Source organism: Bathycoccus prasinos (assembly GCF_002220235.1).
Source record: "Bathycoccus prasinos genomic : Chromosome_8".
In the NCBI taxonomy this organism is placed as follows: domain Eukaryota; kingdom Viridiplantae; phylum Chlorophyta; class Mamiellophyceae; order Mamiellales; family Bathycoccaceae; genus Bathycoccus; species Bathycoccus prasinos.
Genome location: NC_024001.1, coordinates 1 through 24,074, shown reverse-complemented (window position 1 = coordinate 24,074; position 24,074 = coordinate 1). Strand labels below are relative to the sequence as shown.

Genomic DNA, 24,074 nt, shown 5'->3' with positions numbered 1-24,074 from the left:
TTCTATTTACTACTATTACTACTGCTACTACTAATCTCTTGCGCGCGCACGGATACACACACAAACTCACTCGCGCGCGCGACTCTTTCTCTTTCTCTTTCTCCTTCTCTTGCCAAACAGATTTTGTTGTGACTGTTCGTTTCCCCAACACACAACAAGTGAGATATTTTTGCCTTTTTCTTTCTAGTTTCGTTCGTAACGCTCGTTTGTTTTTCAATCAATTTTTCTCCCGCCTCCTCCACAAAATCTTCATCTCATTCATATGTATACGAGAGTCACTCTAAACCTCCGATAATAAGATGGTTCGAAAGCTCAATCACTACAAAGTACTCGGAATCGCGCCGAACGCGAGCGAAGATGACGTCAAGAAAGCCTATCGCTCGCTCGTTCGCACGGCACATCCCGATAAAGGAGGATCAGCCGAACGGTTTCAACGCATTCAGAAAAGTTACGAATTGATTTTACAGAAAATGAGTAAGACTCGTACTACGCATAAAACGAAGAAGGAGACTGAACGACAAACACCGCGCGGTGACGATCCCGACAATGGTGAACACGATCAGAAACAAAGAAGAGGGTTTGAAAGAAGTGAGAAGGAGGAGACGAAAATAAAGAGCGAGAACATTGAAGACACCTACCGACGCGTGAAATCAGATGCGCCGTATTCGTGGCGAGCGAAAACGATTCTGAAGAATACCAACAGAAAAGATCAAGATCTAGAAGAAGAAGGAGAAAAAGAAGAAGAAGAAGAAGAAGAAGAAGAGACGAAGAAAACGAAGGAGATTGTGTTAGAGATTCGCGAAGATGCGGCGGATTCACAGCCTCTCGTGAACGGTTTGAATCTCGAAAAAATTGGCGACGACGCCATGACAGACGAGGATTTCTCGAGAGCGCGCGAATGTTACACGCAAGCGCTCGCATTTTCTAAACTCGAAGGTCTGCATCGATACGCGGAGCTGTACCATAAACGTGCTCTTTGTCATCGCGCGCTCGGCGATTACGAAGACGGATTGTCCGATGCCGAAAAATCGTGCTCATTTCGCAGACTCTGGATTGACCCGTATTTGACATGCGGAGATATTTTAGAGCGATTAGAACGGTGGAGTGCGGCGCTCAAGAGCTACAGAGAGTCGCCAACGAGAGATGCGACCCTGGACGTGAAATTGAAAATAGACGAAGGTATCGCCAGATGCGAAGAGAGAATGAGGAGTTCGTCGTCGATGTGGGTTGTTGAAAACGCCCACGAAGGAGGCGTCAAACGCGTCGCGGTAAAATCTATATCGTTACGAAGAAGAGGTTTCCCCGTCTCGTCGACCACAAAGGTGGTCTCTTCGTCGGAGTTTACGTACTTGATCGCAACGTGCGGTGGAGATAAGTTTATCAACGTCTGGTCTGCAGATGGCGAAAAAATTGCGAGACTAAAGTGTTCAGAAGATGTTGTTGATATACGATGGAGCGATCCGAAAGTATCAGGAGACGATATAGAGGCAGACGAGGATGTAGATACTCACGACACTTGCGAGGACGATACTTATGCATACGAAGATTCACTGGACTTGCCCACGCTCGCGATTATTGGACGCAATAATACTGTCATGATTTGGAAAAATATGGTTCCCGAGATGAAAAGCGGCAACGAACAAGTGCTCCATTTAAGCGGCTTTCACGATGAAAAAGTAACCGTCACCGCGTGCGCGTTTTCACCAATTTTGTTTTCACATCGACTCGCTACCGCAGATTCGAGTGGTAAAGTAGCCACATGGGATGTTCAAACTGGATCTTTAGAATGCGTGACGAAGTATCATCACCGCGATGCAGTCAATGAAATTGCTTGGCACCCGCAAACTGGTGCATCTCTGACGACGGTTTCAAACGACGGTGACGGACGTGTGTTTGATATCGACGGAGACGTCAAAGATCCTGGGAGCTGTCTGCACACCTTGCGATGGATGGCAAAACAAATGACGCACGTAACGTATACAAATTGCGGACGTCTCATTTTAACCGCCACGTGCGATAGTTATGGGAATGGCGGTCGAGGTGCGTATCGCATTCTCGTTTGGTCGTCTGTGAGCGGGCGCTTGTGTAAATGGTACGACGATCACTCCAGTAGAATCACATCACTCTCTTGGCACCCGAACCCTGGAACAAGAAACATATTGCTAACTGGTGCTTCAGATGGTATTTTGAGATGTTTCTCAATCAGAGCGTCACCGAGTGGAGCGGGAAAAGCGCTCGTTCAACAAGACGAAAAATCTGGTGATATTTTAAGACTCGCGGGCGAAAAGTGGACGCGTACGACTTCAGCGCACAATTGCGTCCAACATAACGAATATGGTGGGTTTGTAGCAGTCGCGAGTAATGATGCACACGTTCGAGTGTATTCGAGCGATGCGCTCGAGCTCAAGCACGAGCGGAAATGCGGTAAGTTTAACGCGTCGGAAGAGTGCGCTTGCGCAGACTTGGCATGGCTCAAAGCGCCGATATCTACGAAAACCGACAACGGACTCGCAGAAGTGAACTTCTGGGGACTCGTAACAGCGACATCAACGGGAGAATTGAGACTATGGAGAATTCCTCGAAGTCAACACTCCATGGTCGCGGAAGATCAAAATCATGGCGAGAGTGGGCACGCGCTGCAAACTCTCGAATCTTGCACGTGGTGGGATCCGAACGAAAACGCCGACGAGGCTGTCCCAGAAAAACACAAAAACTTCCAAATCCAAAGCGCTTCGCGACGGAACTGGCACTATCTCGGACCTGGAATGAACGATAAACTTGAGCACAAAGCACTGGTTTTGAAGGGTTCTTCTGAAGAGCTCGAGTTCGATGGTATCGGTGATAACAAAGTAGTGAGCGACGCGCTGTTACCGGGCGACGGAGACGTATCCGAAGAAAACCTGGAAACGATCGAAAACGAGATGCAGATGTACATGACAGAGAGAAGGAACTTTATGAAAGATACGGCTAATTCTTCTAAAAGTAAACGCGCTTACCACGAAAGCTATTGCGAAAAAATTAAACCTTTGAGAGAGCGAAGAGGAAGAATCTATCGCAATCTGAAAAACTTAGACATGATTTAATATAATAAATGATTTGCACCAAGATGTGTACTCGTATATACAATTTTCTTAAATGCCGGGTACAACTTCATTCTTTTCTCATTGATCGTAAATTTACATTTTTGGCGTTTCAGAGTCATCGTCTTTGCGCTGCGACGAATCTGAGGATGGCGCTATGGACCTTTTGTAATCTTCGAGCACATCCTTGAGCTTTTGTTGCTCGACTCGAGGCTTTTCCATCATCTTTCGAAGTCGTTTGGATTGGCCTTTAATAGAATCGATGCGTGGGTTTATCTCGAGAGTAGACTCAAACATCATCAACGCTTCGTCGTAGCATCTCATTCCCAATTTACATAAACCCATGCCACTACGCGCGCCGAAATGGTACGGATTCAACCGAAATGCCTCCTCAGCGTCGGCGTATGCCGAGGCCAAATCGCCTCGCAAATACAAAGCCGTCGCTCGTTGATTCCAGGCTTCTGCGAACAATCCATTCGATTTTTCGATAATTCTCGTAAAGATATCGATCGATTCCGATAAACTTCGCGCTCTCTCCTGCTCGAAATCGCGTATTTGTTCTTTTATTTCCTCCTCAGTTGGTTCGTGTTCAACTCTCCCTTCTAATATGCGATTCATGTATTTTCCATGCATAATATCTCGTCCTTTTTGAAGTAGTAAATCGAGTTCCATGTCGCCGCTCTTTCCGAACAAAGTCCACATGCTTCGTTCAATTTGAGCGTGCGCTTTCGCGCTCACGTTTTTCGCTTTCGCGCTCACAGTGGGCATTCGAAGCGCTCGGGCGAGAGCTGGTAGAGCTCTCGGATCACCGATTAATCCAAGCTTCCTCGCTGCCATGGTAATCTCCTCTGTTTCAGTTTCATAAGCCGAGCTGCCTATTATGGATGTCGGTGGTTGGTTGACGCGTCGACATAAATCGCACAGCATGCTAAAATTAATATCTTCATCTGAGTTTTCCGGTTGAAGATTTTTTTTGATTTTCGAAGCGGCGTCGTAATCTTCTGCCGCGAGAGCGAGTTGTAGCTCCAACTCCAAGCTGTCGCACTTCTGTAAATACTCCTCGACTTCGTTTCTCTTCTGCGTCATCGTTGAAGCGTAATGCAGCGCATCGTTGGTGATGATCACTAATTCATCTTTTTTATCTTTATTATTCTCTTCTTCTTCTTCTCCTCCTCCTCCTCTTTGCTCGAACGAAGACGACCCCGAGTTCGTTAATCCAGAAAAACGGGTGATGCGTCTCTTCGTCAGCAAGAAAGAGAGAAAGATCTTCTTCTTATTACTATGATTGTTGTTGAAAGCGGCACCCCGCCGCATCATCATCGAAGACGACGACGACTCGACGACGACTCGACTGCACAAAGCCATCGAGATTAAGAAGAAGGAAGAGGATGGTCGTTGTTGTTGTTGTTCGTTCAATAAAAGAAGTTTTCACTGGTAGTGAGTATGGAGTTTGTTTTTGTTTTGCAAGCAAAAAGAATAAAAATGAAGAACGCGAAGAAGGGTGATTGATGAGTGAGATTTCCCCCCTCCTTTTCATCCTCCACATAATTTATTAACAAAAATTCATTCACGCAGAACTAGTATTGCTTCTACTAAACATGGATGGAGAAGAAGAGTAATACGCGATGAGCAGCAGCAAGTGGAACATCAGGAAAACATCAGAGAAAGGAGACAAAGAATGGACGCGACATCTTCTCGCCACCAAAACTTTGGTGACGGACTCGTCGTTCGCGTTTACAAACACACTCGTCTCTTTACTCGTCCAATCGATTCTAATTGTTCTGTTATGTTCTTTGATTGCGTTCGTGTTGACGCTAAAGAAAAAGAGGCAGAGATACAAGAGAGAATTGAAAGCGAGAAAATTAGTGAAAGACAGCATCAATGCCGAGTTCACGACGGTCGAATCAGGTTCGTTCGAGTGGATTAATCTTTTGTTGCGACACCAATACAAGTGCGTTCTGAGTCAAATTGCGGACGAGCACGCGAAACGCGTGGCGGTTGATATTCTTAAAACGGTAAACAATAATACCGATATTAACGCGGCGGAAAAGAAGAAGAACAAGAAGCATTCGTTCATCGGCGAGGTGAGTTTAGAAGATTTCTCGCTGGGAACGACGCCACCGACCGTTAACTTGTACGTTGCGAGGTACAATCCCAAAGCGGACTACGTGCAGTTTGAGTGCGATTTCGATTGGGATACGAACGCGTCGCACGCGAGAATACAAGCACAAATAAAGCCTGGAATGTACTTGAAAAGTCTAAACGTCCCAGTCCACATTACTAACTTATCCATCCACGGTAAACTCATCATGGGAATGCGTCTGGTATCGAGGGAACCGGGCGTTTCCGGCGTCGATGTGTCCTTCAGAGACACACCCACCGTAGATGTTTCCGTTTCGCCCATGGGTCTGCCCGTCTCCGATATTCCTGGTTTACACGATTGGGTCATTTCATTCATCCAAAGCGCGATACAAAAAGATTTCGTAGAGCCGAGACGAATGTACGTAGACGTGGAGCACACGTATATGAAAATTGCAAAGAAGGCGCAGCTCGAAAATTCAAACGGGATACTCGTCGTCAGAGTCATGAAGTGCACGAATCTCGTAAACAGAAACATTAGCTTTGGGTACCCGTACGCGTCGATCTCGTATCGCGGCCGAAAGGCACGAACGGCTACGAGGCCGTGGTCGAAAAGAATTGAATGGGGATCGAGACATGAATTTGATTTGCCGGCTTTTGATGACGGCAACGACGACGCCGAGGACAATGTAATTAGCAACAACGCGTTGAATAGGATAAGTTGCGGGGAAGTGAGCGTCAAAATACTCGACCGAACGATAGTTGGATCGATCCTCAAAATCGGGGAAGCGACGTTCAAAGTCAATCGCTCGAAAGTTGTGAATGGGAAAAAGTGCGACCGCGAAGCTGGCATGCAACGCGTAGATATAGATTTAGACGTACACGGAGCGAGCAACCGACACAAAAAAGCACAAATAACAATAGAATGGGAAATCGTCGATGCAAATATAAACGAGCAACCGACACAACGCGATTCTTCGGGCGATAATAAATACGATTCGGACGCAGAAAGCGACGCAAGTGAAGACGCTTTTGACGACGCAGAAAAGACGGGCGTACTTGACGGTGATTATGAGGAGGAAAAAGTGAACAACGACGCGACAACGACGAGGACGATAGAAGACTTCAACAAAAGCGCGTCGTCGAGAGAAAATGAGAACGCGTCGTCCCTTTTATCATCAAGTGGTAAAGCGATATCGCCTTCGAGACGACTTTTTCGCGCGACTGGATCGGATTTGATGGACTCGACGCCGACTTCGGCGACGATTAAAGCGTTTTCATCCTCGAATTCTCCCTCGGTCGCGTCGACGACTTCACATTTGCTGCACACGGCAAAATTGCAACGCATGTTGAAGGATGAACGCGATCGATTCAACGATAAAATTTTAGATCTGAAGCAAGAAGTAGAAGACGCGAGGGAAGAAGTCGAATTATGGCGAGAGCGTCGAAGCTCCGAGCTACGTCGAGCTATTCTCGAGGGCGCAGTATTTATTTCGCACACGAAATACAGGAAACTTGGGTTACGAAGAAGGGAGCGATATCGCTTTTACTACAACACGACGAATAATACTCTGAACTGGACTTCGCCGTCTTCAAAGTTTTGGTTCTTCTCGCAACGACGACAAACTTTATTAGCCGAGGGTATCGCTGACGTTCAAACTGGCTTCGACAATTATACAATCGGTCAAAATATAGAGAAAATGACGAGTGGAAATAAAGGGCGAATGAAAGCTGAGAGAGCGACGCACGGGTTAAATCCAAAGCGATGCTTTTCAATCATACTCCGAGAAACGACGGAACACGGGAGACAAATGCAAGGTAACGAGAACGAGAGCGTTCAAGCGGCGTCAAAGGGCAGCGCAAACGACGCCAGAAACCTTGAAAAATTGCGCGCGGAACGTTTGTTAACGATTGATTTAGAGCTCCCCAAAAAAGGTAACGGAAGGTCAGCGCGCGAATGGCAGACTGGAATCATAGAATGTTGCCTAAAAATGAATAGACAAGTGTAACTTTATTATGGACAAATGCAATCTAAAACAAACGCGTATTCGAACGCGACTTCTTTGAACTTCCGATAGCGGTCAGTCGCACTAAAGTGACCGGCGCTCAAATCCGTTTTCAGTAAAATCCGCGCCTCTTCGTTTTCGCACGACTCGCGCATGCGCACGGCGTATTTCGCGCTTTCCCAATAGGCGACGCGAGGGTCGTGCAAACCAGCGGTTATGAGCACATCAGGCTTGCGAGATTTTCGAATGTTTTCCATAGGAGAATACGATTTCATGTATTCGTAGTATTTGGAGCAGTTCGGATTGCCCCATTCTAGCCATTCGCCCGTGGTGAGAGGAATCGACGGGTCGCACATGGAAACCATAACGTCGACGAAGGGCACGCCGGCAACGACGCACTTGAATAAATCAGGCGCCATGTTCGTGACCGCACCCACAAGTAATCCACCGGCAGATCGACCAGAAATCGCGAGCGTTTCGGGAGAAGTCCAACCACTCGCGCATAAATACTCGCCGCAGTCGATAAAGTCATTGAAGGTGTTCATTTTATTCAAATATTTCCCCTGCTCTTCGTACCAATATCTGCCGAGTTCACCACCTCCGCGGATGTGCGCGACTGCGATAGTGATGCCCCTATCCAACAACGGAACAACGGAGCGATCAAACGCCGGATCATTTGAAATACCGTACGATCCGTATCCTTCTAATAATAATGGTCCTTGCCTTTGTCTCTTACCTTTCTTGTACGCAATCGACACAGGGATTTTCGTTTGGCCGTCTCTGCTCGTGACTTGGATTTGCATCGTCTCGTAATTCTTTTCTACGAAACCTTTCACGGCGGTTATTTTCTTCATAACTTTTGTTTGCGAGTCCATATCGAATTCATACACAGTTCGAGGATTCACCAAAGATGAGTGCGTTAGCAACAGCTTATTCGTATCATAAATTTTGTTCGCGCCGACGCACGATAACGATGCGGATGCGCGCGAAGGATAAACAACACTCGCGGCTGGCCATTCAGATCGATACCAGTCTGAAATGCTGCTATCGTCGTCGCTATTCGAGTCTTCGAGTCGTAGCACCCAAACTTGCGTAAATCCATCTTCTCTGCCATCGATAACTATGTGATTTTTAAACGTCATAATGCTTTCTAAAGTCCGCTTCTCGCTCCACGGAAAGCCTTTTCCTTTCAAATCCGTCCAGTTTTCCATCCCGGGTGTTTCTAAGCTCGTGACTTTCAAGTCAAAGTTGATTTTCTTACCGAGTTGATTCGTTAACACGTACAGTTGCTTATTGTTTCTGCTCGGCTCGACGTAATATCGATGATTATCACGCCTTTTCTCCACGAGTCGCGGTATCTCGCTCTGAGACTTTTTCAAATCGAGGAGCCAAATTTCGTTAGTTTCCGTGGATTCGCTTTCGAGAATAAGGAAGTTGCCGTTGTCGCTTTTACCAAAGCCAATATTGTATAACTCGTCGTCTTCTGAAAGCAAACATTCGTCCTCGGACTGCGGGGTACCAATGTTATGTCTCCAGACTTTGTTAGGTCTGTGCGCATCGTCCATAGTTGTATAAAATAATTGACTGTCGCCATTCCAAGAGACCGAACCGGTTGTGCCTTCCAAAACGTCAATCGGCATCTCCTCTCCAGTTTTGACGTTTCTCACTTTAATTCTGTAAGTCTCGTACCCTGTTTCATCAACGCCGTAGGCTAATAAATTATGGCTCGCTGACATGTTAAATCCACCGATTGAACAGTAGGACATTTGTTTCGCGAGTTCGTTCACGTCCAACACGATGGTTTCACCGCCACCTTTGGTGGTATTCGTTCTTTCTAGTCGACAGACGATTGGGTAGGATTTTCCTTTCACCGTGCGGACGTAATACTCAAAACTATCACCCCATTGAAATTTAACGTCCACATCGGTCTCCTCGATCGCTTTGACGATTTCGTTGTACAGATCTGTCTCTTTTTTTTTCAAGTGTTTCGTGTGCGCTTCCGTGTATTCGTTCTCTGTTTTCAAGTAAGAGAGAATTTCTTCGTTCTTTCTATCGTCGTCGCGCAACCAGAAAAGGTCGTCGTTGACCTTAACCGCTGGATCCATGACATTCTCGCCTCTATTCTCGCCGGGAACGATACCGAATGATACGGCGTGATCGATTCGCTTACACACAGGCTTTGGAATATTCATAATCTGTTTTGAATTAGTAACGCCGGCTTCGCTTCCTCCTCCTCCTGACACTGATGCTGCCCGAGTGACGATTTTCCTCGCCGTTGAATTTTTTCCTTTCGACGTGGTGCGCAGAAAAGTAGCCGTGAATGCGATTGCCGCGGCGATGGGGAAGATAGGCTTCATCGTGAACAAAGAAGGCGAGAATAGTAAACTCGTACAAATACCTCACTTTTTATTGTTTGTTGTTGGAGTGAAGAAGGGATAGGGGTTGTGAAGGGTTTGCTGTGTTTTGATTTTTTCTTTTTTCGTTTTCGTTTGTCCCTTAAATTCGCTTCAAAAAAAGAGACGCTCTGATGACACACCGCGCAGCAACACCTACGGGTTCGAATAGTTGGCAGACGACGAAAACGAAAGCGATTTATGATCGAAATCGTTATCGGTCGAGAATATATCCATCATCATTACCATCATCATCATCATCATCATCGCAAAACTGTGCTTATCACACGTCGCGGCGGGATGAAAATACAAATTCACCTAATACCATGAATAATGATAAAAACAGCCGCAGCAAAGGAAGGGAAAGAATGAGAACATTCTATCGCCGCCAAAGAGGAAGAGTGCCGTCCTCGTCATCATCGTTGTTTGCAGAAGGAGTATCGGATACCGACGACGTTTTAATTTTATACACGAAACCGGGGTGCTGCTTATGCGAAGGTTTAGAAGAAAAGTTGAAAGCAGTTTTAGAATTAGCACAACAGCGCGAGAGAGAAACAACAACAGGAGATGTTGATAATAATAGCAGTCAAAATAATCACGTCGCTTTGGACTTGCGAGAATACGCGTTGGAAATCAGAGACGTGTCGTTGAAAAAAGAATGGGCTGACGCGCACGCGGGTGAAATACCAGTTTTATTCGTCGGTAAGCGCGGTGACGCCGACGACGCGCAAACGGCGTCGAAAGTGAAACGACCAACCCCTAGAGTGTCCATTGAAAGGCTTAAATTCGACTTGGAGAAGCATTTAGTATCGTTAACATCGAATAATACTCGCGAGGACAATGCATCGAAGACGAATGAAGATGATACAAGAGGCGGAGGAGGATGGAAAGTCATCAGCGCGAAGCCGTTTTGAGAAAAAATGTTATCGCGATGTTGCAAAAATGAAACGTACGCACAGCCTGAATAACTCGTCGTACAAATTTAAATTTACAATTTTAGTTCCTCCTTAAAAGAAACCCAATCTGGTGGATTATACTTGACGTATTTCGCGTACGCCAAATCCAATTTCTCGTCGTTCCCACCTTTCTCGATGAATGCTTTAAGCTTATCAAAATCAACGACGCCGCCTTTACTTCCTAGTACGGAAATTTTTGACAAACTCGAGGAGTCCAGGTGACATTTACTTGACAGCGCTTTTATCGCAGGAGATATGCTCAAATCATCAATTTCCTTTTTCAAAATGTCATACCCAAACTCGCTTCGCATCTTGGGCACTATCTTCATTCGACCAAGGTTAATAATCCCACTTTCCTTTTCCATCGCATCTTTATATTTCCTTCCTTTGACTTTTTGGTTGCTCTCGTCGCTCCTCATGTATCCCAACGGTGGAAGCGAATATTTGATGTCGCGTAAAAATTCAAATCCGCGTGTTCTCTCGAATCGCGCGTGGAGTTCTGCATTAGCCCGTTCGCTCACTCCTACCTTCGCTTCCTTCGTTTCTATTCCAATGTGCAATCGCTTTGCTACCTGATTTTCTTTCTCACCCCGAGCATCCTTCTCTTCTTCGTCTCCATCATCCTCTTCTTCCTCTTCTTTTATAAGTCTCATCTTCTGCTCGAAAATCGGATGCATGCTGTTATATAACTGTTGTTGAATCTCAAAATCATCGTTGAACGCATCTCTTTCCTCTTGCGTCATTGCTTTCCATTTTATAGAGAGGTCTTTCGAATGCAATGCTTGGTTTGACATCGCACGCTCTGCACTTTCAAACAAAAAATACCCTTTGCGCGGCTTGCGCGTTTCCGTCCCCATGAACTCACCTTTGAGAAGAGCGGAAGCAATTTGCACGAATAATTTCTTATATGCATGCATTTGCATCTCCCGTTGATATCTCAACTCGTCTCGCTTCACGTGCGCCTGCGATGCCGCCCTCTGCTCTTCCGACGCGCCGTACCAAAGTTCCCGTAACTTTGAATATTTTTCCGCGTTCGTTAGTTGCGGATTTTCGCGTCTAAAAAGTTTCGCTTTTGGATCGTGCTCTGAGAACGCTTTGTACGTACTCATTACTTTCTTCGGTTCTACCAACTTCTTTTTCCGCATTCGGTCCAGTTTCGCATCGATTGATGCGCTTGCGTGTTTTCTTCTCTCTCTTTTCTTCTTTTCTAAATTTTCGTCACGACGACGCTTCGTCTCGTTCACGTCGTCCGTCGTTGTCATCGTTGTCATCTTCTTCCTTTTCTTGTACGGACCTCTTTTCATGCCTTTTGCGGGACCATTATCTCTGTCTCTTTTACTCGTTTCTTTTTCAACGCCTTCTCCTTGCGCTGCGTTTCCATTTCCATTTCCATTTTGTTGTAGTTGTTGTTGTTGTTGCTCGATTCTCGACGCTGCGATTAACTCCACCGCTTGGTCTAAGGACCCCGACATGATTGAGGAACTTCGAACAATATATATTCCTTCGTCTTCGTCTTCTTTTCCCTTTGCTACTGCTGTCGATGCGTATATCTCCTCGAAACACGCGCTCCTGCAGCCGCAGCGTGTTTCGAGATTTTTGAAATTATGACGATGTGAAGAACGAAACTTGTTTTTCTTCTAGAGCTCCACAATTTTTACTACGCGCGATTAATAGTAACTCATATAAAAGTATACATATTACCAGCGTGATTGAGGTACACATCGCGGGGAAGAGATTACGCACACACACACACACACACACATAGCTATGAATCAACGTCGTCCTCCTCATTCTGCTTCTGATACTTCGGGGATGAACTCAAACGCGCTGGCGCGCATGCACCAACAACAAAGACAAGGGAGACAATCTGCAACGTCTACCATCGTCACTTTGATTAAGAATTGGAAGCCACGCACGACGCCAAAGTTGACGTTCTCTTTGGGTTTGTACGCGGTTGGGATCTTCTTGGCGTTTTTCGCCCGTCCGTTTCCAGTGACCCCGGAACAGTTTGAAAAGTACGAAGAAAAACTTCGACTGATTGACGGAGAGGAAGGTGTCTTAGGTGACGCTCGTTTGAACGCCGAAGACGCGTATCGATCTACACGCATGGAATTGTACCAAACAAAACGATTCGGTTGGCGATTACGCGGTGGACGCGAGAAATCCAGAGTGCTAGAACTCCAGAGGAAAGAGAAGGAACAATGGCGAGTTGTAAAAGCGTTGAACAAAGAGCGCGAACGAAAGTTGCGAGACGCGAGAAGTGAGTTAGGTATTTGGAGCGATGAAGGGGTTCGGGAAACGAAGAACAAATTTTGGGAGAAGTACGAAGGCGGCAAAGTTTTCGCAACGCAACAAACGTTTTACGACGCGTTCAATGCGTTACTCTATGGCAGGTCGGATGATAACGCGCTGGAGTTTATGATCAGATGGACGTTTACGATTCTTATTAATTTTACGGTCGGAATGTTTGGCGCCATCATCGGTTTCACCTTTGCTCTGCCTTCGGTAATTTATGGATTCGGCGCTTCCTTTTTCTCGTTTGCGATATTTTTCTTTCTCGCGGTGATATCTGCTATTTCTGTGGTCTTGACGCTTTTGGGTGTTCTTTACGGCGGTGCTATCGGAGGCGTCGTCGGGGCCGTCAACGTCGCGACGAATAACGCGTTGCGCCTGGAGGAAAAAAAGAGAGAAGAGATAAAACGTTTGCAGCAAAGACAACAGCAGCAACAACAACAACAACGACAAAGGCAAGGAGGAGCGAACGGTAGCGAAAACTTTAGGGACTTTAACGATAACAATCGGGATCACATGGATTAATGACTTTGGAATAAAGATTGAAGGAAAGTTTAAAAACAGACGTAGTATACCCTGCGCGAGTTCTCGTCTCCTCCTATTTTTAGAAATTTATTCTGTTTTACACCACACACAAAACTAAAGGTATTCTTCACACTCTCTCTGCCGCGCGCGCGCTCGTAATCGCGCATCGTCGTCACACAGTTGCGCGCGCAAACAACCGTCGAAAATGGCTATCGTTGACGTCTCGCCGTTTCAGAAGTGCATTGGTCCCGCGTCGCACCATCAAACGCACGCAAAGGTGAACACACCTAAAACAACAACGCGTCTAAAAAATACGACGAGTCAAGAAGAGAAGGACGACGACGACACGGCTATAAATAAAACGTTGTTCCGGCAGTCGCTTCCGCTTTCGCTCCAACCGCGACATAATCCGCGCAATACGCTCTTCCGCGAGTTTTACGATGCCGGTGAAATTCCCATCGCGGTAGCCCACGGAGGTGGTTCGAACGCAGTCACGTGGAGAGTCGATCCTGCAAGTCTCGATTATCACAGGTACCTTCCGTTATTTTTCGATGGCATTCGCGAAATCGACCATCCGTATAGATTGCTTTCAGTGCAAGGCGCGAAACAACTGTTAGCTGTTCGACCGGAAAAAGTTGCGGACGTTTTGCCGCAAGTCATTCTTCCGCTGCAAAACGCGCTCAAAACACGAGACGCGCCCATCGTGGCGGTTGCGATGGACATTTTGCGTCACTTGGCCACGTGCGAAAAATCCATCGGACAGATGCTCGTTCCGTATTATCGACAACTTCTTCCGATTTTAAACGTCTTTCGGAATTGCGACTGCTTAAAAGTTACGTTAAACGTCTTGAGCGACGGTTCGAAGCGCGATGGAAAAGAGTTGATCGGAAAAGGGCGTTCGGCGAAATCACTGCGCGTTCTCGTGAAAGAGACGTTACGCGTATTAGAGAGAGTCGGCGGCGAAGACGCGTTGATTAACATCAAATACATGGTCCCGACGTATGAGTCGTGTGTCGCTATCGCGGAGCGCTGAATACTACAAACTAAACTGACAGTACATCACAGTCTGATGAAATTTAATATATATCCACTTCACCAGTACCTGGTACCAAACAACGTCAAATTGGAAGGACGTTTTCTCTATCGACTGCTATTTCGCCTCGCGTTGTTGTTTCGTCGTCGAGTTTAACGACAACTTTATTCCCATTTTCTAAGACTCGGACTATACTCGCCCAAGTTCCATTCAGCGACGCTTGTTCGCCAGTTAAACCCGTCATTACGCACCGTTTACCATTCAATCGTGGCGTATTTCTTCCTTCTCCTCTTCTTCCTTCTCTCGCGCGGTTGTTGTTGCTAAAATTCGAAAATCCTCCAAAGAGATTGAAACCAAAAATATACTTTAGCATGTTGATAACTTTCGTCGGGCGCAACACGAGCATGCCCGCTAATATTCCACTGACGTGTACGATGAGATTCAACGTAGATGGATTCATCAGATATAGTAAACCGACTTCCGTCAACGCCAATCGATGCGCCGGTACCTGCAACCCGAAGAACGAATAGTTGCCTCTTGGATTTTCACCTAATACTATCGTTTGTAACGCGAACAAGACACCACTGCTACCGTACGTCGCGTTGTAATACACATCTCCATCGAAGAGTCCGCTGTGGAACAGCCCGCCTGCTATTATCGCCGCGAATCCGTGCGTCAAAACGGACACCAGGCAAAACAAAAGAACAAATTTTTCCGCTTTTCCTCCGTATCTCTCTTCGAGCTTGATGCCTTTGGTGAGTAAAGAGCTCAAATTATACGCCAAGTGTAGCTCGTCGCCGTGGACGAAGGAAGAAAACAACGTTCTTTGTAGTTCAAAATCTCGCAAAACCTTCGCGGGAGAAAAGCACGCGCTGGAGATGTCACCAATGATATCGTTCAGGAGAGGGAACACTTCGAAGTAATAAGAAGCCATAACGGCCATGACGACGAGCGTGCCGTGAGGCTTGTTCGGGACCGCTTGGTATTGTTGATACATTCTATACGCGTAATAATAAAAGAATGGATTTATACCCGATCCTCTTCTGCCTCTTCCGAAGCCCCCCGCGCGAAACATCTGTTCGTTTCGATTGATGGTCGGTTCGTTGCCCCGCGTGGTTGTTGTTGTTGGTTGAGTTTCTTTTTTAGTGACGAGATAATGTATTTTTTCTTCTTCTTCTTTCCTAATTCTTCTTTCTTCTCTTTACATTTTTTCCACACCTACCCCACTTACGTGTACACACACAAACACGCACGCACTTTTCTTCGCGAACGATCGATTAATAAAAAAGGACGATGGATCATCAAGACTTTAAAGAGGTTGTGTTGACCAAGAAACGACCGACTGGGACGGGTACCGGTGGTGGAACGCTCAAGGATCAAAGAGCGGTAGCAAATGTGCGTCGTCTTCCTTTTCGATGAATGAAGTGTTTGTGTTCTTTTCTTTCTTCGTCGTATTGACGTTGCCTTTCATTTTTCTCTTCTCTTCTCGTACACGTGATAACAAACAGGCATTGAGACAAGGATTGAACGTCACCGCGGTGAAGAAAGACGTTTCGAACGTGAATAAAGCTGGCCCAGGGCGTAACGCGTTGAAACTCGAGAACGAGACCGAAGAGCTCACGCACAAAACAGTCAATACGGAGGTGAAAAAGGCCATCATGCAAGGCCGTTTAGCGAAAAAGTTAACGCAGGCGCAACTGGCGCAGCAGATTAACGAACGTCCACAAATCATTCAAGAGTACGAATCTGGTAAAGCTATACCGAATCAACAGATTCTCGGGAAGTTGGAGAGAGTTTTAGGTGTAAAGTTACGAGGCAAAGGAATGAGATAAACTCGGCGAGAGAAGCGCGTTTTTGTGTTGTTTAGAGAAGAAAATAAACGACAACCTTTCTAGCGACGATTCGTCGATTATCAAAATAGAACATCTTCATTTCACTACTATTCACATACCAGTAACAGAACTCAGGCGTGTCCCAACTCTATGATTTTTGGAAAGATAATCTGTAAAACGTTTGCTACGAGCGCACAAAAAACAAAGAAGGAAACAACCGTCCCAGTCGTGAAGAAATCGACCCATCTTTCGTATCGAATCGTTCTTTCGCTCGGCTTGAAATCTTTGAGCTTTTCCATTTTGTTCTCGTGATTGTACGCGTTCGCCCATTCATCCGCCCAAGAGTGCCTGATGGCTTCGGCAAAATCCTCAAATACAGGGTAACTATCGCTATGGATTACGGACGAATACGCTACTGGTAAAACGTGGTTTCGCTCCGCGGCGAAACGTTTTTGCGACAGCACTTTCTCTTTTCCCGCGCAAATGATAATTTGAACGGGAAGTTTCCTAGAGTGCGCGTATCTCAACATCCCGCGTTTGAGCGGTAAGCTGTGCGGTTTAATATTTCTCGTTCCTTCTGGGTAGCACAAGAAACCCGGGAAATATTGTTCGAATCGAGACCAGTGCTTGTCTATGCTATTGTTCAGTTCTTCGTGACCGCCACCTTTGTCCCTTCGAAATGGAAAGACTGCGCCAACGAAGACGGCGGGTACCATGAAGACCGGGAACACGTACATCACGAGCATTCTCGACAGAGTAAATGATCGTCCTTCGCACAAGGACATGTCGATGAAGAAGTCCGCCCACGCGCGGTGGTTGCACAGATACACGCATTTGCCGTCTCTGTAAAGTTGTTTCTGGGAAACGATTTTAAATCGGACGTTCATAACGTTTGAAGTCATGAAGTCGGCCCATATTTGCGTAATCGGTGGTCGTATTTCCTTGGAGAAGTTCCAAACGCCGTGGAGTGTTCCTCGCGTGAGCAAAGAGAGTGGATATGAGAAGGCGAGAATCGGAAATGCAATCAAAAGCGCGATGAGATTTACACCTTTTTCCGCGAGACTTCTAGTGTCGACGTATTTGTCTCGCGAAGAGCTTGGACTCTCGAGCTTTTTCGATGGAGAAGAAAGCCCCATTTCAGAATTATACGATGGTGACAGAGAGCGTATTTATATACAGCGTGGTGAAGTGCTTATCGTTCACTTTTTGTTGTTGTTGTTGTTGTTGTTATGAAGAAGAAAAGTAGTGAACAGAAACGAGAGTTTTTGGAAAGAAGAAAAGTTCTGTGTGAGTTCAAACGACGAACATCACAAATTAACACGCTCTTTTGTCGCGCTAGAATACAGATACAACATAACATCAACAAGAAGCGCGAGGAGCGAGAGAGCGAGAGGGCGAGAGCGAGAGAGTGAAACAAAAAATGCGCACAGAATAGGGCGAGAAAGATACACATAGGGGACGTGGGGAGAATATTAAGTGTGTGAGCCTTTTTATAACATTAGGGGTCCCGCGATGGGCTTTTGGAACCGCCGTAATAATTCGGGTGAAGACGAACAGCCGTCCACTTCCTCTCCGCACCCTTTCCCACACGATGAAAAAGATGGTTTATATCGTAAACACCAAGGTCAGGTGCTTTACGATACCGATAAGCGCGCGAAGCCGCATCGTTGCAACGATAGATTAGAAGATGTTATTTGTTCTCTTTATGCGGGAGGTAATTTATTCTTAACCGTACCAAAGGTTTGGAGCACATTTACGGAGTGCATGCGATCGAAAGAGGGCGAAGAACCGGACGTGCCGTACGTGTACTACACGCCTCCATCGTCGAGGCTCCCTCGGAGCCGGCGGTAAAAATAATATTAGCATAGCGTACAACCTTAATATTTATATTTTAGTAACACGGCTAAAACACACACATCTCGCCGCGCATCTTTTGGCGCTGTGTACACACGCGCACTACGCTATTATTTAACTACTATTCTATTCTGCTCCTTCTATCTTTAAGCCAGCTTGCGAGTTCTTTGTGTCCTTCCATTTTTGCCATATCCTCTGGACCGTACCCGTCGTTATCTCGAAGTAACGGCAAATCTAACTCTTCGACTAAATACACGCACGCGTCGTAGAAGCCTTTGGTTGCAGATTTATGGAGAATGGAGTGACCGTTGACATTTGCAGACGTGACATCAAGACCTAAAGCGCGAAGGTACTTGAGCATTTTCACGTCGCCGCTTTGTGCCGCCCAGTGCACCGCGTTACATCGATACTTGTTTTCTCGATGAATATCGCAATTTGCGACCTTGACCAAATACTCGCATAACTCCAAATGTCCCATCCACGCCGCTCGCATAAATGGTGTCGTACCATCTGACATTTCGCAATCTTTATCAATCCCTTTTTCTTCAATGAGCCATACGAGCACTTCTAAACATCCGTTCCTACTCGCCCAATGAATTGCCGCTCGACCTTTCTTTCGCTCAGCAAACGCCGGATCCATACCAACTTCATCGCAGAGAAATTTACACAGCTCCAAAGCATTCGATCCAGAGCTCCAGTGCAAGCAATTCGAACCGTGCTGGTCACAAATGTCGTTGACATCAGCATCTGGGTTCTCTCGTAAAAATTGTCTCGCGTTCTCGACGTTGTTTGTTTTGCAAATCTCAAGCAATGGATGCAATGCCGGTGTGGCTTTCTTCTTCGTTTCTTCTTCGCCGAGTACCTCGGTAAATCGACTCAGTAAATATTCTCGTTGTAACGCGTCTATGTTTGTTAAATCTATGAGTGAGTTTCTCGCCGTTTGTTGCAAGTGCTTGCCTTGTTCATACGAATGCTTATGGACACTTTGCGCGTGAGTCACGAGACCTTTCGAAGCTTCAAAAAATCGTCCACACATGGAGCACATCAACTCTCCCATTTTCGCGTGCTCTGCCAGACGTTTCTTCGTCAGTATTCGCATCGTTCCGCTTTTAGGACATGTTCTAATATCCGCGATGCCAACCTTGTGTATTTGAGAAGCGTCCATATTTTCATAAACCGCATCGCACAAAGCGATGCTATCGGCGTATTCGCTTCTGTGAACCAAACCGTACGCGGTTACCCGATACAGCACAAGCACACGCACATCTGACTCGCCTGCTTTGCGACGATAACACAGGTGATAGTTTTTCTCGTTTTTAGTGGAAGTCGTGGTATTGGGAGTGTTCATCGTCGTCGATTTTAACAGAGCTTCTCGGATAGCGTTCTCATCTTCTTCTTCGTCCGTTTCTTCCTCCTCGTCCTCATCTTCTGCTCCTCTCCCCGACGTGGCCATCCTTTTCAAAGTTGCAAAAAGACACACGAACGCTTTACACGCGAAGTCAGCGGAGCCTTTTCTCGTCGTTTTAGTGACGACATTCCTTGCCAACTGGAAGACATCATCGACGAGTTGGTTAGGTAAAAATGACTTTGCTGTCGTTACAAGAAAGTTCTGAATGTCTGCGCGCAACGCGTTTTCATCGTCCATTATTGATGAATTTTATCAGGAAACTTCTCACTTTTGACGGAACAATGATGGCAAAAGGAGAGAAATGGCACGCGGGTGTTCTGTTCTTAGTGTTGTTGCACTACGAAACCAACTCTTACCGGAAGAATGAATTATTATTAGGTATTGTGTGTTCGCGTGAAAACTCTTTTTGCGGTATAAAAATCTCCCCCTCTGCACGAAAACAGAAAGCAGAAAGCGTTAATATATATCAACGAATCAAAATGTCGTCCGCTAAAGATAACAACAACGACGTCGACGACGACGATACAATCGATGAGGATGAGATTGATGACTGGTTAGATTCTGACGAGGACGACGAGGACAATACCAAGAAAAAGGAGGAGGAGAAAGAGGAAACACTTTTGAATGCCGTTGAAAAACAAGAACAAGAACGCGAGAGGAAGAGGAATGAACAAGAAGAAGAAGAAGAAGAAGACGAAGAAAAGAGAGAACGCGAAGAAGAGCGAGAAAAGCAAAGACGCGAGCAAGTTGAATTGGAGGCTCGTCGGGCTGCGGAAATTGCAGCTGCTCGAAAGAAACAAGAGGAGGAAGAGGCAGAAGCGAAAAGGAGGCAATTTCAAGAGCAGGAGAAAAGGCTGAGAGAAGAAAAAGCCAAAGCGGAACTAGAGGCAACGCGTCAGATGGAAGAAGAGAGACGCGAGCGAGAAGAAACCTTGAGAAAAGAAGTTGCTGGCCGCGACACGGAGGCTGCGTCGTTTGAAGCAAAGAAAAGCGAGCAGGCTACGATAGAGGTACTAGACGCTGTTGGAGAGAGAAATAACGCGCACCATCATCAACCGCCAAACGAGTTTGACGAGCTCGCGCAATCGTCGACAGTAGTTGGTGGTTTATTCGGGAGTTTCAAAGCATTGAAAAGCGCTGCGTCCAAAACAGTGACCGCTATGAAATCGCACGAGTTTACTCGCCAAATGACGAGCGATATACGAGAACTTAGCAAACACATCGCCGGTGATGATGTCGCAGCGCCTTCAACAAAAATACCAACAACAACAGAACTCGGCGAAGATGATCGCACGAGACAACGTGCAAGAGATGAAGTCGACGCGTTAGAGATTGCAGAGAAGCTCGCTTCAAAAACTTGGCACGCAATTGGTGGTATTACAAACAAAGGTAAGAAATTAGCAAGCGACGTCGAAGGTTCGATTAAAGAAAAGGGATTAGGAGCAACGGCAGAGAAATACGGAAAGAGCGCCTTATTCGGTATAGAAAAAGTTCTTGCCAACGCCACGAAAGTAATAGCTGCGGGGATTGAAGATGAAACACGCGCAAATAGTCGCTTAGCGGAAAATCTTCAAGAGTACGGGGTGTTTGAGTACTTAGATGCAATCGACGTGAAGACGAAGGATGCCGAAGAAAAATTTAAAGCGCTCGATTTCGAGGCGGCTAATTTTATGGCCAAGGCGTGCGCCGATATCTTATCTCCTGCACAAAGTCAAGAAATGGGGTCACCTTTGAAAATTAATACGAATCAGGAATTTGAAGAGATGGATATGCATAATCACGAAGCGGAAACCTCTCCTGTGAAGAAATCCGGGAAGATTCACGCTCAAAAGGTAGCAGAATCAGTTCAGCGCGTAAGCGCACTTTTGCAAGATGCGATGAGAAAACCGGATGAAAGTGCAACGAAAAAAGCGCTAAACATGATAGAAATAGCAGAAAGTGAACTCGAGGGTGTTCGAGAAAGCGCGATAGTTGCCTTTACCGAATTGACGGTTTTTGGTATGCAACAATTTGAGGAGGTGAGCGAAGCGTTGAGCAAAGACGAAATCGATGTATCGCGTTGGGGTTCGACGGTAGAATCTCGCGCGAAGTACGTAGAAACAACAATTTGCAGGGTTGAGAACGAAATTCGTTTGTTCCGAAATGCCGTTTCGACTGAAGTTGAAGCACTGGGAGCATTTTCTACGAATGCGGGAGGAAACATTCCAACAGTTTTGGAAGTTGTCGCATCGCTTCTCGACGACATCGATAATGATTTACTCGAATGTTTGGACATCTTCGAGGACGCAAAAGGCATGATTATCCCAGCGATTGTGGTGAGTTGTTTGTGAGCGCGACAGAGAGGAGAAACAAGAGTGTTGTTCTTTCTCTTTGCGGAGTTTGTTTTTTCAAAAATCAAAAAATTTGCTGAATTCTCAAACTTCAGACTGTGCCATCACGAGACTTCTCTGCAAAACTACGACAGCGTTTTTCCAAAACAGAGATTTGAATATGTCGTCAACGACGCTCGCACCTGGACTCGCGCGGAAGGTGAAAAAGGTACTGGACACGCGATTAGATGGACGCGAAACTGTGGCGTGTTTGAAAGCTTTGTCTGAATTCTACATCGAAAACGATCAGAGCGCGCGCAGAGGTTTACGGTTCGCCATCGAACGGCGAGGGTTGGACATCAATAACGAGTTCATTCACGCGTCTGAATCTACGCAAGGCACGCTCAAAGCCGTAGACGACAAGTTAGACGCATTGACGCAGTGTGTCGATTCTATCGAAGAAGCGTTGGAGAAGAAATCGCAGTCCACTGTGGCTTTACTGCGCGAAACGGAGAGCGCAAAGAATGATCTCGCACGAATTCAGTCGAGAAGCAAAGTTATCGACACGTTTTTGAGAGATTATCAGCTGAAAGAATCGGAACTGAACGCACTCAAGGAAGATATCGATGAAACGACTGAGATCGTCGGTGGTGTGTCCGCGTCGACTTCCCGCGTCATAACACCTCTATTTTATAAAGCACTCAGACGAGTAAAACAAATCCATAAGAATTGTGCCCACTTGCTTCGAACGCAACATCAACGTTCGGGCTTAGAGCTCATGGATGTTATGTCCGGTCACATGGACCAAGCGCACGAAAAGCTTTGTCGATGGGTTCAAAGTGAAGTGCGCATCGCGGCTGAGAACGAGTTTGATAATACCAGTAGCTTTTCCGCGGACGCAGAAGAGCGGCTAGAGCAAGTCGCGAAAGCACTGCGCGTTTTACGTTCCAGACCAACGTTGCATCAATATTGCGTAGAAGAGATTGCAAGAACACGACACAATGCGTTGTTTCGTCACTTTATTGCAGCACTGACTCGAGGAGGCCAATCTGGAAAAGCTCCGATCGAAGCACGCGCGCACGATCCGGTTAGATATATTTCTGATATGCTTGGATGGATTCACCAAGCCGTGGCGAACGAACGCGACGTATGCAACGCTTTGTTTTTAAGTACAGATGCATCGCTGCTCTCCGACGAAGAGGACGAGAAAGATGCGAACAATACATCTAGCACGAGAGATGACGCAAACTCTGGAAGTGTGAAGGAAAGCGCAGATACAAGCGGCGAGCTATATGACAACATGGAGGGAATCGCGAAGGATACGATGGTTAAGATAATGGATGGTTTATCGCGCCCGTTAAGAGTTCGCGTGGAGCAAGCTTTAGCTGGAACACCGGATGCGTTAGAAACGTACAAAATTACGGGAGTTTTACACTTTTACTCTGGAGTTTTAGAACAATTGCTTTCGTTGACGACGGCATCTCCCTCCGAAGCCGAGAAAGGTTTGGTCGAAGCTGTCAAGGTTTGCGCGAAAGCCGCGCAAACGTCCTTTAACGATGACGCAATAGTCAAGGGTGCTGCAATTACTCGCAACCCACCAGTACCGCAAACAGGATTACATGCGCCTCCAATTGTACAAGAACGCTTGGAGGTGGCGATTTCTATTTTGAAAGCTGCTTCATCGGACGTTCCATCGAGCGGCGGCTTATCGGGCAGAGAACAGAGCGGAATCAACGAGCACGGGAATGCTGGAGCGGATAAAATCATCGTGAAAGTATTAGATGCCATCATTGATCCAGTCATTGAAGCGTGCGAGTTGGGAGCGAACAAGTTGATCGAGGTAAATTCGACCATCATCGGTGGCTCCAAGACTGTGCCATGGGCCGCAGATGCCTACGTTTTAAATTGCCTTGGAGCTTTGCACACTCCGTTAAAGCAGTATCCGCTAGCACAAGCGAAGACGCAAGACTTGACGAGACGCATTTCAAACACGGCCACAGATGTCGCCGATAATTACGCGGAATCAATCTTAAATGCGTGTGGTCTTCTCGACGTGCTCGAACGAGTTTCTTTGTATCAAGAACGTTCGTCTGGCGTGATGTCTCACGATCCGAGCTTGACTTTAGATATCATCTCTAAAGCGTTGCAAGGTTTAGTAGAAAGTGCCAAGGATGGCGCCCCGGATTTTCAAGAAGTTCAATCACCTCGAGTGCGATTGGATATCCAGAACCGGTTCTCGAATCGTTTGATCGAAGCGTACACTCGCCGTATATTGCTGCAACTCGCGCTCAACTGAAAGGAACCTAA

The 24,074-nt window shown here is 46.3% G+C and overlaps 15 protein-coding genes across 15 annotated transcripts; 9 read left to right on the top strand and 6 right to left on the bottom strand.

Annotated features, from left to right (window-relative positions):
- Positions 1-299: 299 nt before the first annotated feature.
- Positions 300-3,083, top strand: Bathy08g00150 (predicted protein; the record flags this gene model as incomplete). Its single annotated transcript, XM_007511581.1, has 1 exon — positions 300-3,083. One exon carries the CDS (start codon positions 300-302, stop codon positions 3,081-3,083), a length of 2,784 nt encoding a protein of 927 aa, XP_007511643.1.
- A 93-nt stretch (positions 3,084-3,176) lies between these two features.
- Bathy08g00140 (TPR repeat-containing protein) lies at positions 3,177-4,445 on the bottom strand (the record flags this gene model as incomplete). The annotated part of the gene is made up of 1 exon (XM_007511487.1): positions 3,177-4,445. One exon carries the CDS (start codon positions 4,443-4,445, stop codon positions 3,177-3,179), a length of 1,269 nt encoding a protein of 422 aa, XP_007511549.1.
- Positions 4,446-4,705: 260 nt separating this feature from the next.
- On the top strand, positions 4,706-7,098 carry Bathy08g00130 (predicted protein; the record flags this gene model as incomplete). Its single annotated transcript, XM_007511357.1, has 2 exons — positions 4,706-7,062; positions 7,095-7,098. 2 exons carry the CDS (start codon positions 4,706-4,708, stop codon positions 7,096-7,098), a joined length of 2,361 nt encoding a protein of 786 aa, XP_007511419.1.
- Positions 7,099-7,173: 75 nt separating this feature from the next.
- Positions 7,174-9,522, bottom strand: Bathy08g00120 (oligopeptidase B; the record flags this gene model as incomplete). The annotated part of the gene is made up of 1 exon (XM_007511537.1): positions 7,174-9,522. One exon carries the CDS (start codon positions 9,520-9,522, stop codon positions 7,174-7,176), a length of 2,349 nt encoding a protein of 782 aa, XP_007511599.1.
- A 362-nt stretch (positions 9,523-9,884) lies between these two features.
- Bathy08g00110 (unknown protein) lies at positions 9,885-10,472 on the top strand (the record flags this gene model as incomplete). Its single annotated transcript, XM_007511500.1, has 1 exon — positions 9,885-10,472. The coding sequence occupies one exon, from the start codon at positions 9,885-9,887 to the stop codon at positions 10,470-10,472; it is 588 nt and encodes a 195-aa protein (XP_007511562.1).
- A 74-nt stretch (positions 10,473-10,546) lies between these two features.
- Bathy08g00100 (unknown protein) lies at positions 10,547-11,986 on the bottom strand (the record flags this gene model as incomplete). Its single annotated transcript, XM_007511546.1, has 1 exon — positions 10,547-11,986. One exon carries the CDS (start codon positions 11,984-11,986, stop codon positions 10,547-10,549), a length of 1,440 nt encoding a protein of 479 aa, XP_007511608.1.
- A 295-nt stretch (positions 11,987-12,281) lies between these two features.
- On the top strand, positions 12,282-13,331 carry Bathy08g00090 (predicted protein; the record flags this gene model as incomplete). Its single annotated transcript, XM_007511345.1, has 1 exon — positions 12,282-13,331. One exon carries the CDS (start codon positions 12,282-12,284, stop codon positions 13,329-13,331), a length of 1,050 nt encoding a protein of 349 aa, XP_007511407.1.
- Positions 13,332-13,536: 205 nt separating this feature from the next.
- On the top strand, positions 13,537-14,364 carry Bathy08g00080 (hypothetical protein; the record flags this gene model as incomplete). Its single annotated transcript, XM_007511727.1, has 1 exon — positions 13,537-14,364. One exon carries the CDS (start codon positions 13,537-13,539, stop codon positions 14,362-14,364), a length of 828 nt encoding a protein of 275 aa, XP_007511789.1.
- An 85-nt stretch (positions 14,365-14,449) lies between these two features.
- Bathy08g00070 (predicted protein) lies at positions 14,450-15,439 on the bottom strand (the record flags this gene model as incomplete). The annotated part of the gene is made up of 1 exon (XM_007511325.1): positions 14,450-15,439. The coding sequence occupies one exon, from the start codon at positions 15,437-15,439 to the stop codon at positions 14,450-14,452; it is 990 nt and encodes a 329-aa protein (XP_007511387.1).
- A 340-nt stretch (positions 15,440-15,779) lies between these two features.
- Bathy08g00060 (predicted protein) lies at positions 15,780-16,196 on the top strand (the record flags this gene model as incomplete). Its single annotated transcript, XM_007511689.1, has 1 exon — positions 15,780-16,196. The coding sequence occupies one exon, from the start codon at positions 15,780-15,782 to the stop codon at positions 16,194-16,196; it is 417 nt and encodes a 138-aa protein (XP_007511751.1).
- Positions 16,197-16,327: 131 nt separating this feature from the next.
- On the bottom strand, positions 16,328-17,332 carry Bathy08g00050 (predicted protein; the record flags this gene model as incomplete). Its single annotated transcript, XM_007511748.1, has 1 exon — positions 16,328-17,332. One exon carries the CDS (start codon positions 17,330-17,332, stop codon positions 16,328-16,330), a length of 1,005 nt encoding a protein of 334 aa, XP_007511810.1.
- Positions 17,333-17,708: 376 nt separating this feature from the next.
- Bathy08g00040 (predicted protein) lies at positions 17,709-18,047 on the top strand (the record flags this gene model as incomplete). Its single annotated transcript, XM_007511773.1, has 1 exon — positions 17,709-18,047. One exon carries the CDS (start codon positions 17,709-17,711, stop codon positions 18,045-18,047), a length of 339 nt encoding a protein of 112 aa, XP_007511835.1.
- Positions 18,048-18,171: 124 nt separating this feature from the next.
- On the bottom strand, positions 18,172-19,695 carry Bathy08g00030 (the record flags this gene model as incomplete). Its single annotated transcript, XM_007511449.1, has 1 exon — positions 18,172-19,695. One exon carries the CDS (start codon positions 19,693-19,695, stop codon positions 18,172-18,174), a length of 1,524 nt encoding a protein of 507 aa, XP_007511511.1.
- Positions 19,696-19,937: 242 nt separating this feature from the next.
- Positions 19,938-21,788, top strand: Bathy08g00020 (unknown protein; the record flags this gene model as incomplete). The annotated part of the gene is made up of 1 exon (XM_007511678.1): positions 19,938-21,788. The coding sequence occupies one exon, from the start codon at positions 19,938-19,940 to the stop codon at positions 21,786-21,788; it is 1,851 nt and encodes a 616-aa protein (XP_007511740.1).
- A 160-nt stretch (positions 21,789-21,948) lies between these two features.
- On the top strand, positions 21,949-24,016 carry Bathy08g00010 (predicted protein; the record flags this gene model as incomplete). Its single annotated transcript, XM_007511300.1, has 2 exons — positions 21,949-23,922; positions 23,960-24,016. 2 exons carry the CDS (start codon positions 21,949-21,951, stop codon positions 24,014-24,016), a joined length of 2,031 nt encoding a protein of 676 aa, XP_007511362.1.
- Between the last annotated feature and the right edge of the window lie 58 nt (positions 24,017-24,074).